Here is a 13,437-nt window from a genome sequence, read left to right as displayed (position 1 = left end):
ATTTGTTTTGCACGGAAAAAATAAACAAAAAAATAAAAAATAAACAAACCAACAAGAAAGCAAGTTAAATAAAATGTTGTAAAAAAATTAAAAATCATTTAGAAAAAAAAAAATTGTAAATGTTATAAAAAAATCAATAACCTGCTTTATTGTTGCATTTTCCTTCTAAAAGAAGTACGCCATTAGTTCTTTGACATTTTATCAGCGTCTCGAAATGGCTATGTGGCATGCTCAGTTTTAGAGCCATTTCATAGGCAGTTCTTAACATCTTTTATAACGCATCGCAGCTGTTATGCGGTACCGAGTTTTCTATATCGAGATTGATGACTTAACTACTTCCAGGATCTTCAGAGTACCCTTTTTTAATTTGTACGGCCAACCTATGACATTGTTCTTTAAGAAGGCGATCAACCTTTATTATTATCAAAAAAATTCACGATTAAAATTAAATAATTCAATAAAAAGTCGGTTCTCTTCCCAATGTAATAACTTATAAGATAAATTCACTGCACATTATATAATACTTTATACATATATACTTTTAATAAAACATACATAATACTTTTAATGAAACATAGTAAAATAACTATATTCATAAGTAAAATTATTTCCTGGACTGACAAATTAAAAAGTAAATCATTTTAATTTTACCTGATGTTTTGTCATAAACAAGTTTCCTCAATAAACGAATAATTCAACGCTCCTTAAACTAAAGTATCTTTTAATATAGCTGTTTTATGCCTAGCACAAATCTTACACCATATTTTTTGGCAACTAATCCATTTACTTCCGTGTACCCGAAAACGATTTGTTCCCCCAAGAAAGAAAAGTTTTTAAGTTCTTAGATATTTGTTTACTAACTCAAACTAATTTTGCTTCAGTTGCCATGATTATAAGTAACTTATAATTATGGCAACTGAAGCAAAATTAATTATACTTAAACTTAAAGTTTTTTTTCTATTTTAAGCAATAATTAAAAGTAAAAAGCCCACTCCCTTAACATCATCAGCGGTGTTGTGAGGCAGTTCCGCTTCCTCTACATAAAGTATTTTTAACCTTTTTAGTTGATTTTTATCTAGTTAATTTAATTTCTACTGTAACTCAGTGATTTAATTATTTCATTTGTTCATCTTCTTAAGAAGAATTGTTTCAAATATGTTACACTTTTCAAACTATGCGGAGCATAAAATAGTTATTAAAAAAAATTAATTTTTTTATTTATAAAATAATTTAGCTTACTAAAACTAACGTTAGTTTTATTAGAATCTTGTTGTGGCTATTTTATTATGAAGGCCTTTTATATGTGCCACAACGTAAAAACGACTAAAAAAAAGTCTTCTTGAATATTTTGGGACCCCTAACATTGCGGGTCCCAGGGTTATAGCCCCCTTTAACCCTGACCCTCCTTAATCCAGCACTGGATTAGACACAAGTATATAAATATTAATTATATTATACTCTTTGATAAATAAAAGAACATTTGTTACCTTATTAAGCAATCGTAAGATGTTACTTTATATAAAAATAATGCTTAATTTTATAAAAAAATTATAAAAGAGTGATCTTTCAAAAATATTTGTTCTAAACGTAATTTATTTTGCTTTGTAATTGTCTCTCATCGGTCCAATAATCTTTTTTGCACTTTTTTTTTGTTTTTTAAAATAATCTCAATACAACTAAAAAATCTGGCCAGTTTTTCGCAACTAAATATTATTTCCGTGGTCAGTATTCAAGAGCGATCGCTCCTGCTTCCCGACCAAGCCTGGTTAAATATATATATATAATTTTAATTTTGTAATATATGGCTGATGATTGCCCTTAGGCATGAAACCTAAAGTTCCATAATAAAAGTTTTTTCTTTTTCGCTTTTAGTTATATATATATATATATATATATATATATATATATATATATATATATATATATATATATATATATATATATATATATATATATATATATATATATATATATATATATATACACACACACACATATACATATACACACATATACATATACACACATATACATATACGCATATATACATATACACACATATACATATACACACATATACTTATGCACACATATATGCACATATATACAAATTAACAAAATTATTATGGTCTTAGTAAATTCTTTTATGCTTAGTTACTGATTAACTTATTGTGTTGAAAATTTTATTGTTTTTTTTATTTTAACTGTCTTTTATTTATCACTACTTTAATAATAGACCAGAGATGGTAGTTGGTTGGTACCACTCACATCCAGGTTTTGGATGTTGGTTATCAGGAGTTGATATAAATACACAACAGAGTTTTGAAGCTCTTTCTGAGAGAGCTGTTGCTGTTGTAGTGGATCCAATACAGAGTGTGAAAGGAAAGGTAAGTTCAAAAAAGCAAGGCATAACTATTGAAATTCTAATGACATATTATAAAGATTTTACTGACATGTATTATGATTGTTATATATACAATAGTAACTATAATTTTTATTCTGCTAATGTATAACAAAACTTAATGTATACAAAACTGAAAACATTTTAGCAGTGGTGCAGTAATAGAGCCTTTGCTTTTAAGCAAGAAGTTCTGAGTTCAATTCTTACCATGTTCCAGGTAGTATCACTCCTAACTTGCTTCTTAGTGCAGTGGCCCTGTTTTTTGCACAGCAGCCCTGTTTCTTAGTGCAGTGGTCCTGCTTGTCTTTATGTTTCAGGTTTAAAAGGTTAAGAGAGTGTTGTAACAACACTTAAAAATTTGAAAAAGTTTCTAGTTTTTCAATTAAAGAATCAGAACCAAAAAAAATATTTACAAAAGGGTTGTCCCATAAGCAATTTATTTTTGTCTTTGTGTTAGGATTTTTTTTCTTGGTCTTTTCTTTTGGTATAAAACATTTTGATTTGACTACATGGTTATGGCTAATAAACTAGTTCATCTTTTTATTCATTATATTTATTCAGTATAATAATAAGCAATATATATATGTGAAGATATTTTCAAGATTTTTGTTTGTTTTTTTTAATTAAAAAAGCTATTCTTCTAAAAAAAAGAATAGAAAAATGTGTTTTATTGTTTTTAAAAGGCAAATTCTAATGTTTTGTTTGTAAAGTTTGAATTTAATTAATGTGTTTAATTTGTAGAAGCGTCTCATTCTTATAAGCAAGGCTAGTTTAAAAAATCTTTTCAAACTAGCCTTAGTGTAAATATGAAGCTTGCTTTTCATTTACAATAATTTTCTCAAGAAATTGGAAATGGTTTTCAAGGGGAAAAAAAGGGTAAAAAGTAATTCCATTTCAACTCAAAAAATTTTTCAAATTTTTTAGCTACAAATAATTTTATTACTTTTGAAATTTTGCTCAGTTAAAAACTCTATAAATAATCTTTTTTTGGAAGAAAAATAAATGAGTTATCTTCTTTTTTTTTTGCAAATTCGGAAGTAATTAAGAATAAAGTAATAAATAAGTAATCAGATGAAAAGTTAGCGAGTTTAAGAAAGTAATCAAACAAAGTTGTTAGGTTGGAAATAATTTGTTTGTGGAGGGAAATTAAACATTTAGACCACAGGGTTGTAGAACCTGAATGGAACAAGAAACTTTAAAAATAGTTTTTTGTTTGTTTGTTTTTGTTGAGTTTTTCAATACATTTTTGGTTAGGTCTCGCAAATTAAGTTAATAGAATTAAAGGTTTTTCAAAAGTAATTTTACTTTCATTGCAACTTCAAAATAAAATTAAAAACAATTTTAGGAACACTCATCAAATTAATATAAGCAGTCAAATAGAAATCAAATATATCTCTAGTTCAGGTCAACAGATTTTTATCATGTAAAAAAAAATATGTAAAACATTAATTTCTGTAAAGAGATTGTCTTTGTTAGCATAGCAAAGAATGCAAGACTGTTACCATAGCAAAAATCATGCAAGAGACTATTTTTATTTAATTTAAAAGAGCTTTTGGAAAAAATTTATATTATAAAATTTATGTTTATTTCTTATTTGATTGTTTAATAAAAAGTTAGAATCGTTGAGCTGAATTCATTTCAGTTTTTTTTTTGCAAATTATTATTTATTCCATCAGTGTTAACTTGTTTGCCATCATGAGAAATGCCATCAGGCTTTAAAAAATTGCTGAATGAGAAAAAAGGTAAGATTTTTTAACTACTTTTTTGAACCTTGTTGCCAAAAAGAGGGTTGTAACCACAACTAAAGTAGCCTTCTCAACTGTAGTAGTGGTCTTTTTGGCCTCGGGGAGGTGAATTCAAATGAAAAAAAAACTATCTTTATTCAAGGCATTTGGATTGGACTAGTGTTTTATGAGTTGCATTAAATCAATGTTTCTTTCAACCATTTAACAAATTAATTTTTAGTAGGTGTATTAGCTTCAATTTATTTTCTAAAATTCCTTTATAACGTCAAGTTTTTGACAAAAACCTTTTTTGGTTTAGAGGAAATCATTATCCAAGGCTATTTTTACTTTTGTTGGCATCTGTAAAAAATGTCTGACTTTCTATAGTACTGCTATATCTTGCTTTTGAGTTACAAACTAAGTTTTTTAATATTTGGTTAAAGTTCATTATCATTTGTTAAAGTTCATTGTCATTGTTTACTGGTGATCTACAAAACTTTTTCACAAATTTTTTTATTTTTTAAACTGAACTAGTTGATGGAACTAGAGACAATAGTTCCTTTGAGCAGCAACCATGATAGTATTTGTAGAAAAGAGAAAGAGACACAATCTTATGGCAATGCGAGAGAGGCTCAAGCTTGGCTGATAGAGGAGGTTCAACTATGTTGATAATGTATTTTTGGACCTTGTCTAGATAAGAAAGAGCATTATTGGAAGAACCAGCCCAAATATGTTTTTTAAATCTAGTGTTTTTTTGTATCATATAGAACATATTAGGGGGTGGCAACATATTTTTCGAAAATGTTGTTTTTTGGGACACCCTTGTGTGTGTGTGTGTGTGTGTGTGTATATATATATATGTATGTATATATATATATATATATATATATATATATATATATATATATATATATATATATATATATATATATTTAGCATTACTTTGGTTAACATCAGTTTGATATACACTAAAAGCAGCCAATTTTAAATATACAAATAAAAACAAATGATTTCTATTGGTAGCAGCATAAAGCAATTACTCCTTAGCGGAAGCAATAGCTTTTGCTTTTTAGCTTTTACTTTTACTAAGTGTAATTACTTGTGAGCAATTGCTTTTTTTATTCTTATATACCTTTTTTTTATTTTTATATACCTATCCTTTTGTCTTCTGCTTTTCTCTTTTTGTTATTGAGGTATACTCAAATGTTAGATTAAATGTTTATATTTTATAGTTACATTTTCAAAAAACTAATAGCCTTTTTCTTTACTGATTAAAAGTATTCAATTACAAGATAACAAACTATTTGAGGACTTTGGTTTTGCTGAGCATGAAATAAATAGTTTTCCGACTTATAAACTCTTGATGCAAAGGGTGCTAATAGTACTCATTTACTTTAAATATATTTATATGTATATATATATATATATATATATATATATATATATATATATATATATATATATATATATATATATATATATATGTATATATATATATATATATATATATATATATAAAGTAATAAGCCAATTCATTTTGTCAACACCAAAGATGAGGTACCATTAAGGGCTTCAGTACAAAAGCAAGCACATTGCCTAGTCAGACACTTTCACAACTACAAATGTGGAAAAAATGAGCCTCTATTAAATATGAGGACGTGTTTTATTTGGAGTAAAGCAAAATAGGCAGAAATATCCAGATACATAGTAGTGTTTGACTTGAAAATCAAATGATTTAAAATATTTTTTAAATTGTGACTTTTTTAGATTCGTTTTTATTAAGTTGATCAGAGCTATTTTAAATTTACCAAAGAATTACAGAGTTCAAAGTACAACCTTTGTGAAATTCTTCTTAAAACTCTTGGCTCAAAAAATCGTGTCACTTCGCCAGTTTTTGGAAATATAACCTTGACCTACTTCCTGAGTTGTTTGTGCAAAATTAAAATCACTCTAAACTGGCATTGTTGCATACTCAATCTTATTTAATGCCTCCTTCAATTTTGTCTCATGAACACTATATTAAGATCATTGCATCAGTACATTGATTAAAGAAAAGTATTCTCTTTACCAAAAGAAATTCAAAGCCAATCTTGTTCAATTTTTTAGAGTTTAGTTCACTAATTTTTACCTTGCATGATACTGATTTATAAAATCACAGGTCCTCCAAGAGAGCTCTGTTCTTACCAATGCAGATTATAGCCTGCTAGTTCCGTTTGAGAGAACTCGTTGACTTAAGTTTCTGCGATTATATCCGGGATTGTATTTTTAGATGTTTTTTTAAAATCTGTCAGCTAATTCATCAAGCTTTACTCTGTTGAATATGGGTTATGAGCCTAAAATGTGTCTTGAAGAGCTGTTAATAAAGTTTATGTGACAAGCGTTGTGGGTACTTTTGTCAAGATGGTAAAGTACAAAATGGCTAGTTTCTTCAAAAATTTGCGTTATTTATTTGTTAAGCTATTATTTTAATATATTTTATCTAAGGTTTATTGAAAAGCAACATTTTAGCTGTAGCTTAACTTTTTATCCATTCATTTCATCGCAGCTTTTTATCTTCGTTTTATCTTATTTGTTTGAATGGGTGTTAAACTTTTTTTGTTCTAAAATCCTATTGATTTCTGTATAACTTTTTCAGTATAGATAACTTGAGTTAATTTATTTATAAGGAAGTTTACTTCAGAAAGAATAATAAGACCATTTGTTGAACACTATAAATTTATAATTATACAATTTAATTTAAATATGTTGCTTTTATTGTTAGGTTGTCATTGACGCATTTCGTCTCATTAACCCGAATGTAATGGTTCTTGGTCCTGAACCCAGACAAACAACATCAAATTTAGGCCATTTACAAAAGCCATCAATACAGGTTATTTTGTTAAAGTTGTAATAATAAATATGCTATTTTTTAATATGTTAATAATGGTATTTATTTTCAGGCCTTGATACATGGTTTAAACAGACATTATTACAGTATTTCGATTAATTACAGGAAAAATGATCTTGAACAAAAGGTAGTATTAATTTTCTAAAATTTATTTTTATTGAATTTTAATAAGATCTTTTTTATCACAAGTTTTTGTGTTAAGACGCGTAGTGTGATAAGTCTTTTTCACTTTTATTTGTTGTTTTTATTTAGATGCTCCTTAATCTTCATAAAAAAACATGGATGGAAGGGTTAAAGCTCAAGGACTATCATCATCATTGTCAATCAAATGAAGAAACTGTTAAATTAATGCTTGATTTAACTAAAAGTTATAACAAAGTAATTTGTTTTCAACATAATTTTTTTATACATTTTAGGAAGTTTGTATTTAAACAACGTAAGTTAATCACTGTGACAAAAACGTAACGTAGTATGATATTGGATAAGTATAATAAATTGGAATCACTGAAAAATAGGTAGATATTAATAAGGAAAATGAATGAACAGAGTTAACTAATAAGTTTAATGTTTTTAAAATTAGGCAACTGAAACAGTTCTTGGTGTAAGTAAAATATATTGAAGTACCAGAAATAGTTAACGTCTATTGGAACAGTTTTAATATTAAAAAACCCTTTTATATTATCTCCTTTCTATATCTTTTATATTATCTCCTTCTATGTCTTTTATATTATCTCCTTTCTATATCTTTTATATTATCTCCTTCTATGTCTTTTATATTATCTCCTTTCTATATCTTTTATATTGTCTCCTTTCTTTTTTTTATATTATATCTTTGTTTATAATACTAAACCACTTTATACACTTTTATTTAAAATACGAAAATTGTTTTGCTTTAGTCATTAGAAGATGAAGATACCATGACGCCTGAGCAATTGGCTATTAAAAATGTTGGAAAACAGGTAATAAATATTTGTTTATTTTTATAAAGATACTGATTTAGTTACCATTAACACCGATTGATGATTTTAGAGAAAAGGTTGATGTTATTGTCTTTATTGTTTTATAGGATCCAAAGCGTCATTTAGAGGAAAATGTCGGGCATGTAATGTCTTCTAATATATTGCAAAGTCTTGGCGCCATGTTAGATACTATTAGTTTTTAGTTAGAAATATGTTAACTGTTTATCTTAGAATTATATTTATACAAAACCTCATTTTTACGATACAGTTAATGCAATAAGTTTATTACTAATAGTTTTATACGACAAAATCAATAAGCAACAAAACTTTGGTTACTTTGACTAAACCAAACATTAAATGTATTTAATTGCTAATGTTTTTAGTAATGTGATACATCGGGTAAAATTAGTAAACACGATTCAAACATTAGGGTAAACGATCATTTTGTTTGCGTGCGTATTGATTGCCTGTATTTTATTAATTTTATAAAAGTAACTTTTTCACAATAAGAAGTCTATTTCCCATGAGACTACAAGACAGCTTTCAAAGTGCGCAGTTTAAAAATGTATTTTTATTAATATGTTTTAAATAAACCAAGTAAAATCTAAGTAATCAAAGAAAAATTTAATAACAATGCTCGAGAGTGTACGTGTCTCCTACCCTTATCGTCAGCCCTATTTTAATGCGATAGTATACTAATAGAACACTCTGTTCAAGAAGTTCAAATCCACCCTACATTTTTAAAAGTACTGCGCTCAGCCTTACATTTCAAACTATGTGAAGAGTTGTGCGCAATAATAAATGAGATTATAAGTTTATAACAACTGAGGTGATAAATAACGCTAGCAAAATTGTAATATTTTGCGTCATATAGAGTAAAAAATACCGGTAATGCAAAAATATTGTGGATTTTTAAAAATTCCAAATTCAGACAAAAAAAGTTGTCTTTTTAATTATTACTTTTAACTATGATTAAGTAAAATGTATATACTAGTCTGTTGATCAATTATGTCAGTTTTGATTTTGTAAATAGTCCTTTAAATTGACTAGTCACAAGCATAATTTAATTGACAGGGCATAAGCAAATGAAAAGATAAAGTTATGGTAAGGATTGTGCACCTGTGAAGTGGTAAGAGCTTTGGCTTTAGAACTGTAGCTCTGGCTATTTACTCATTGGTAAAGAAGGAGGGGCGGAATTAATTAAATATGGAATTTTCTGGTTAAATGCTATTTCGCAGTGCTGTTAGAGAAAAAACTGTCTTCAGGGTCTAAAACAGACTCTTCAAGAATAGTTAAAAAGTGTAGTCAAACGAGGATCAAAGTTAATTTTTTTGAGATAATTTTTATAAGTTTTCTTCGTATAAACTAAATCCACTAAAGGTAGTGGTTGATTAGTATTACCCTTGTGCAAAGAACGGCTTTTAGTTTTTGATGAATCTTTATAAAGTCTCCATACCCCATATGAAGTATAAATAATACCTCATTCTTTCAAAACGCGGTATGTGCAACTTTGTTTCTATGTGGACTTCTTTCGTTAGGACTTCTTGGAGCACCAAAATAACTAATTTAAAAAAAAAACAATTTCAAAAGCAAATTATAGATCAACTGAAATAAATAATAAAGTGCATTTCCATGAGCAAATTTTTTTAAATTAAATGTACTTAACTCTTTCATTAGACTATTAATATCATGACAGTACACCAAATCATTATTAATTTCATAAAAACCATCCTAAATAAAAATTAAAAAAAAAAAAAAACTTAGCAAACTTTAAATCTCTTATTTTCATAGTGACATAGTATCACCACATTTCGACTATTTATCTACATTTCGACACTGTTGCATTCAATTTTGACACTGTTGCAACACATTTCGACAATTTAAAAACACTATTGTCTTTGAATATTCATAAAATATTTATGTAAAATAAAATATGTGGATAATAATTTTTTCAAATTACCATGATAATTGTCAGATTAATTACCAGATTAATAATTTTTAATTACCAAAAAAAATATTTTTTTTTTGGAAAACATCCCAACAAGAACTGGTTATCAAACTATAAATTAATGTTATGATTTTTTATCTAGAAAACAAAAATACTTTTTATTATCCAAAATACTTGTCTCTTTAATACAATCAGAGTTCATAGTTAAAGTTTAAATATTATATATAATATTTATGAACAGCAATGCTGAACCAAACAATCAACAATGAAAACCGTTCAAGGATAACTGGATCTTTTTTAAATGGAAACTCAACATTAGAAATTGCAATTGTTCTTGGATTTAAACGAGCTACAATCTAATCTATTATCAAAAAATATGAAAATGGTTTGCCGATAGTTCGGCAATTAAAAGGTCGTTCAAGAAATAAAATATTAACTGAAGAATCCAAGGTACTAATCAAAAATTGGATGGGTAATGATTGTGGAATAACTCATAAGAAGATTGAACAAAAATTCATTGGGCCAAGCAAACAGTGACTAATATACGGTCAAGAAATATTTTTGTGTGTTGTGCGATGAACAAAAATGGAATTCCGAAATATGAAGCCCAAACAAGACCATTTAATACAGAAAGCTTTTTATCTTTTATTCATCTAGTATTAGTACAATTAACTGTTAATAAAATTGTTGGAGCTTTCTTTCTTTATTTTATTATTTTTATTTACTTATTTGAATTTTCATGCTAAATATTTTATAAAATGTTATATCCGAAGATATTGTTGGTTTAGCATAGGAACAGCCACAAATATGTTGTTGTTGTGTTGATGGTGGCAAGATTTGAGCTCTTATTGTACAACAGTCCGGGTTTTAACTTTTCGTTTAACGCTCTAACCAACTGAGCTATCCAGCCACATCTTTATTTTAGACAATGTTAGTTTTCATAAGGCTGCTGTTGTTTAAGATACAGTAGTGCTTGCTGGGCATTTTTTGATGTTTTTACCTCCATTTTCTCTTTTTTTTTAAATCCTATTGAAAATATATTTTCTGAATGGAAACAGTTTATCCGAATACGTTTGTCAAGAGCTGAAAGGGAACAATTTAAAATGCAAAACGGTGCATTGAATATTACTAGCACAAAGTGTAATAACTATTTTGGGTATGTGATTAGGCATATGGTTGCGTTTACAAGAAGAGAACCAATTATTAATGAATGCATTTTTGTATTATTTGTTTTTAATAAGCGAATATTTACAATACTGTATATAAAAAATTTATTATGTTGTATATAAAAAATTGAATATTTCAATTTTGAATATATATATTTATATTGAATATTTCAATTTTTTATATACATTATAATAAATTTTTATATACTGTATAATAAATTTTTGTTTAAACTTTAGTTTGCATACAAACTAAAAAATTATATTATCTTAATGAATTTAGATCTTAGATTAAATCTAACTGTTTTATTTGTATATTAATTAAAGTTTTCTTAGCGCTGTCGAAATCGAATGCGAAACATTATTTGCCGTTGGCATAACGTTTTTTCCATTCACCTTCGGTTAAACCAATATATTGTTTATCAGATTTATTTTGTTAGGAAGCAATGCCTTAGTAGAGGGCATTTTTTTAATAATCATTTTTTATTCGTTGGGCGAGCAATATTTATATTTTTTATTTATTCATTTTTTTTTTTTATTTTTTTATTTTTGCAGTTAATACAATAGAATAAATTCTGTACAAGATATTTAAGTCTTTACTGGATTTCTTGCCCTATAATATTTTAAAGTTACGTTGTCTTAATCGGTTACGATGGGTAACAAGGTTACATTCTCTAACTTTTAATTAAATATTAAGTAAATAAACTTGATAATGCAGTAAATGTTTGTTTATCGTTACCGAATTGCTAAATACTATCTTATATTTTATTTTTATTGTAAAATAGATTTATTTTTATTGTAAAATAGTCTCAATTGGTTACTTTGTCACGAAAAAAAAATAAAGTTTCAATACGCAACGTTACGTCTCAAATGTGTTTTTTTTTTAACTTTATAAAGTGTAACCAATTGAGACTTAAAGACACGTAACTAAATCTAGATTTGAGACGTAACTAAAATGTCTCAACCCAGTAGGCACGCAACGTTTTATTCACGTTTCAATCACGTGTATTTTAGGTGACTTCGTCCAGGTTACTATTTTACGTGAAAGTTACGTGCCAAAATATCTTTCGGAACTTTTTTTATTCTCAATAAAAACCTGGCAAAAGAAATGTGAAATAATATTTTTTATTATATTAATTATTTTTTTATAGTATAGTTTTTGTATTCAATATAGTAGTTATAATTATTTACTGTTATGATAATATAATTAATTTTTATTGTATTATAGTATTATCATAATTTAAAAAAAAAAAAAACCATACTATACATACAGTTTGTTTAATTGATATGAGGCTACCTGCTACCTATTTTATAAAACGAATAATTCTTCTCCACTTCAAATACTCCTGTTACTTACAACTCATACCATCAAGACATTTAATTACAGTAGAGACACACAAGTACACAGCATTGACTGTCTACATCACATACACATCTACTAGACTCAAAACAGTTCACAACTCTTACTGACCCTCGTTATACTGCAACAAAGCACTTCACTTATCGACACTCATTTCAAAAAAGTGACTTACAATTGTATGCAAGTTGTACTGAGCCCCACGAAGTGTCCTCTGGTTCCAGTGTCAATTCAGGAGTCTGTGGCAATCGTCCTGACAGGATACTCTGAGAATAGTCCTTTTGGGATAACACAATGGGATACCTTGACGAGATTCCTTGGTGTATACCCAGAGTGGAACTTCTTTTGGGATGCCTGTCTCGGACGAAAGTTGGAGGTCTACTTGTGTTCATACTGTACCATAGGGTACGAATCTATACTGTACTCGAGACGTCCATGACACACTTAAATCGATAATGTATGTTTACCACCCCAATAATACAGACCACATGTTAACTACTTATAAAACGAATAATTCTGCTCCATCACTGATACTGTCTACACATTACACTTACGCTTGACACTAACAACAATCTAGTAAAACAACAGTAAATGACTCTTATGTATCTCGACTATTGTTTATTGTTTATTTTTACAACATTATACTTATCATTTTTTTAGTAATTTTCTACTTTGAGGCTCTTTGTTTTCCACTGGACATCTGTCCTTTTGTACTTTTATCTCACTCTGCTCAACTCTTTTTAACTTATTATTCATCCCTAAGGCGTTCACTGCTTGGTGCAGCCTTACTAAAATGCTTTGCATTTACAACAAAAATTTATTTTCCGCGTGGACTGCGGAGCAACGACTATCTTCCTGACTACCACATGCACACTAGGTAAATTTATTTACCTAACAAAACCTACAAAGAAGAAAACCTACTACATCAACAAGCACATGCTTATGCACATACACCTCACATCCTGAATTAACACTTTACTTTTCTCTTTTTAATTTAT

General features: G+C 27.6%; 1 protein-coding gene across 1 annotated transcript in view; it reads left to right on the top strand.

The window, feature by feature from the left end:
- Positions 1-8,225, top strand: part of LOC100205738 (26S proteasome non-ATPase regulatory subunit 14) — a 34,919-nt gene extending 26,694 nt beyond the window's left edge. Inside the window, exons 6-11 of the mRNA XM_065796372.1 lie at positions 2,237-2,387; positions 6,887-6,994; positions 7,065-7,139; positions 7,265-7,390; positions 7,909-7,971; positions 8,079-8,225. Of these exons, the coding sequence (XP_065652444.1) occupies positions 2,237-2,387; positions 6,887-6,994; positions 7,065-7,139; positions 7,265-7,390; positions 7,909-7,971; positions 8,079-8,174 (619 nt within the window). The 3' untranslated portion in view covers positions 8,175-8,225. The remainder of the gene's footprint in view (positions 1-2,236; positions 2,388-6,886; positions 6,995-7,064; positions 7,140-7,264; positions 7,391-7,908; positions 7,972-8,078) is intronic.
- Positions 8,226-13,437: the final 5,212 nt, after the last annotated feature.

This window comes from Hydra vulgaris, chromosome 04 (assembly GCF_038396675.1).
Source record: "Hydra vulgaris chromosome 04, alternate assembly HydraT2T_AEP".
NCBI classification, from domain to species: Eukaryota; Metazoa; Cnidaria; class Hydrozoa; order Anthoathecata; family Hydridae; genus Hydra; species Hydra vulgaris.
The sequence above is the reverse complement of the archived record's forward strand: the minus strand, read 5'-3'. Positions and strand labels throughout refer to the sequence as shown.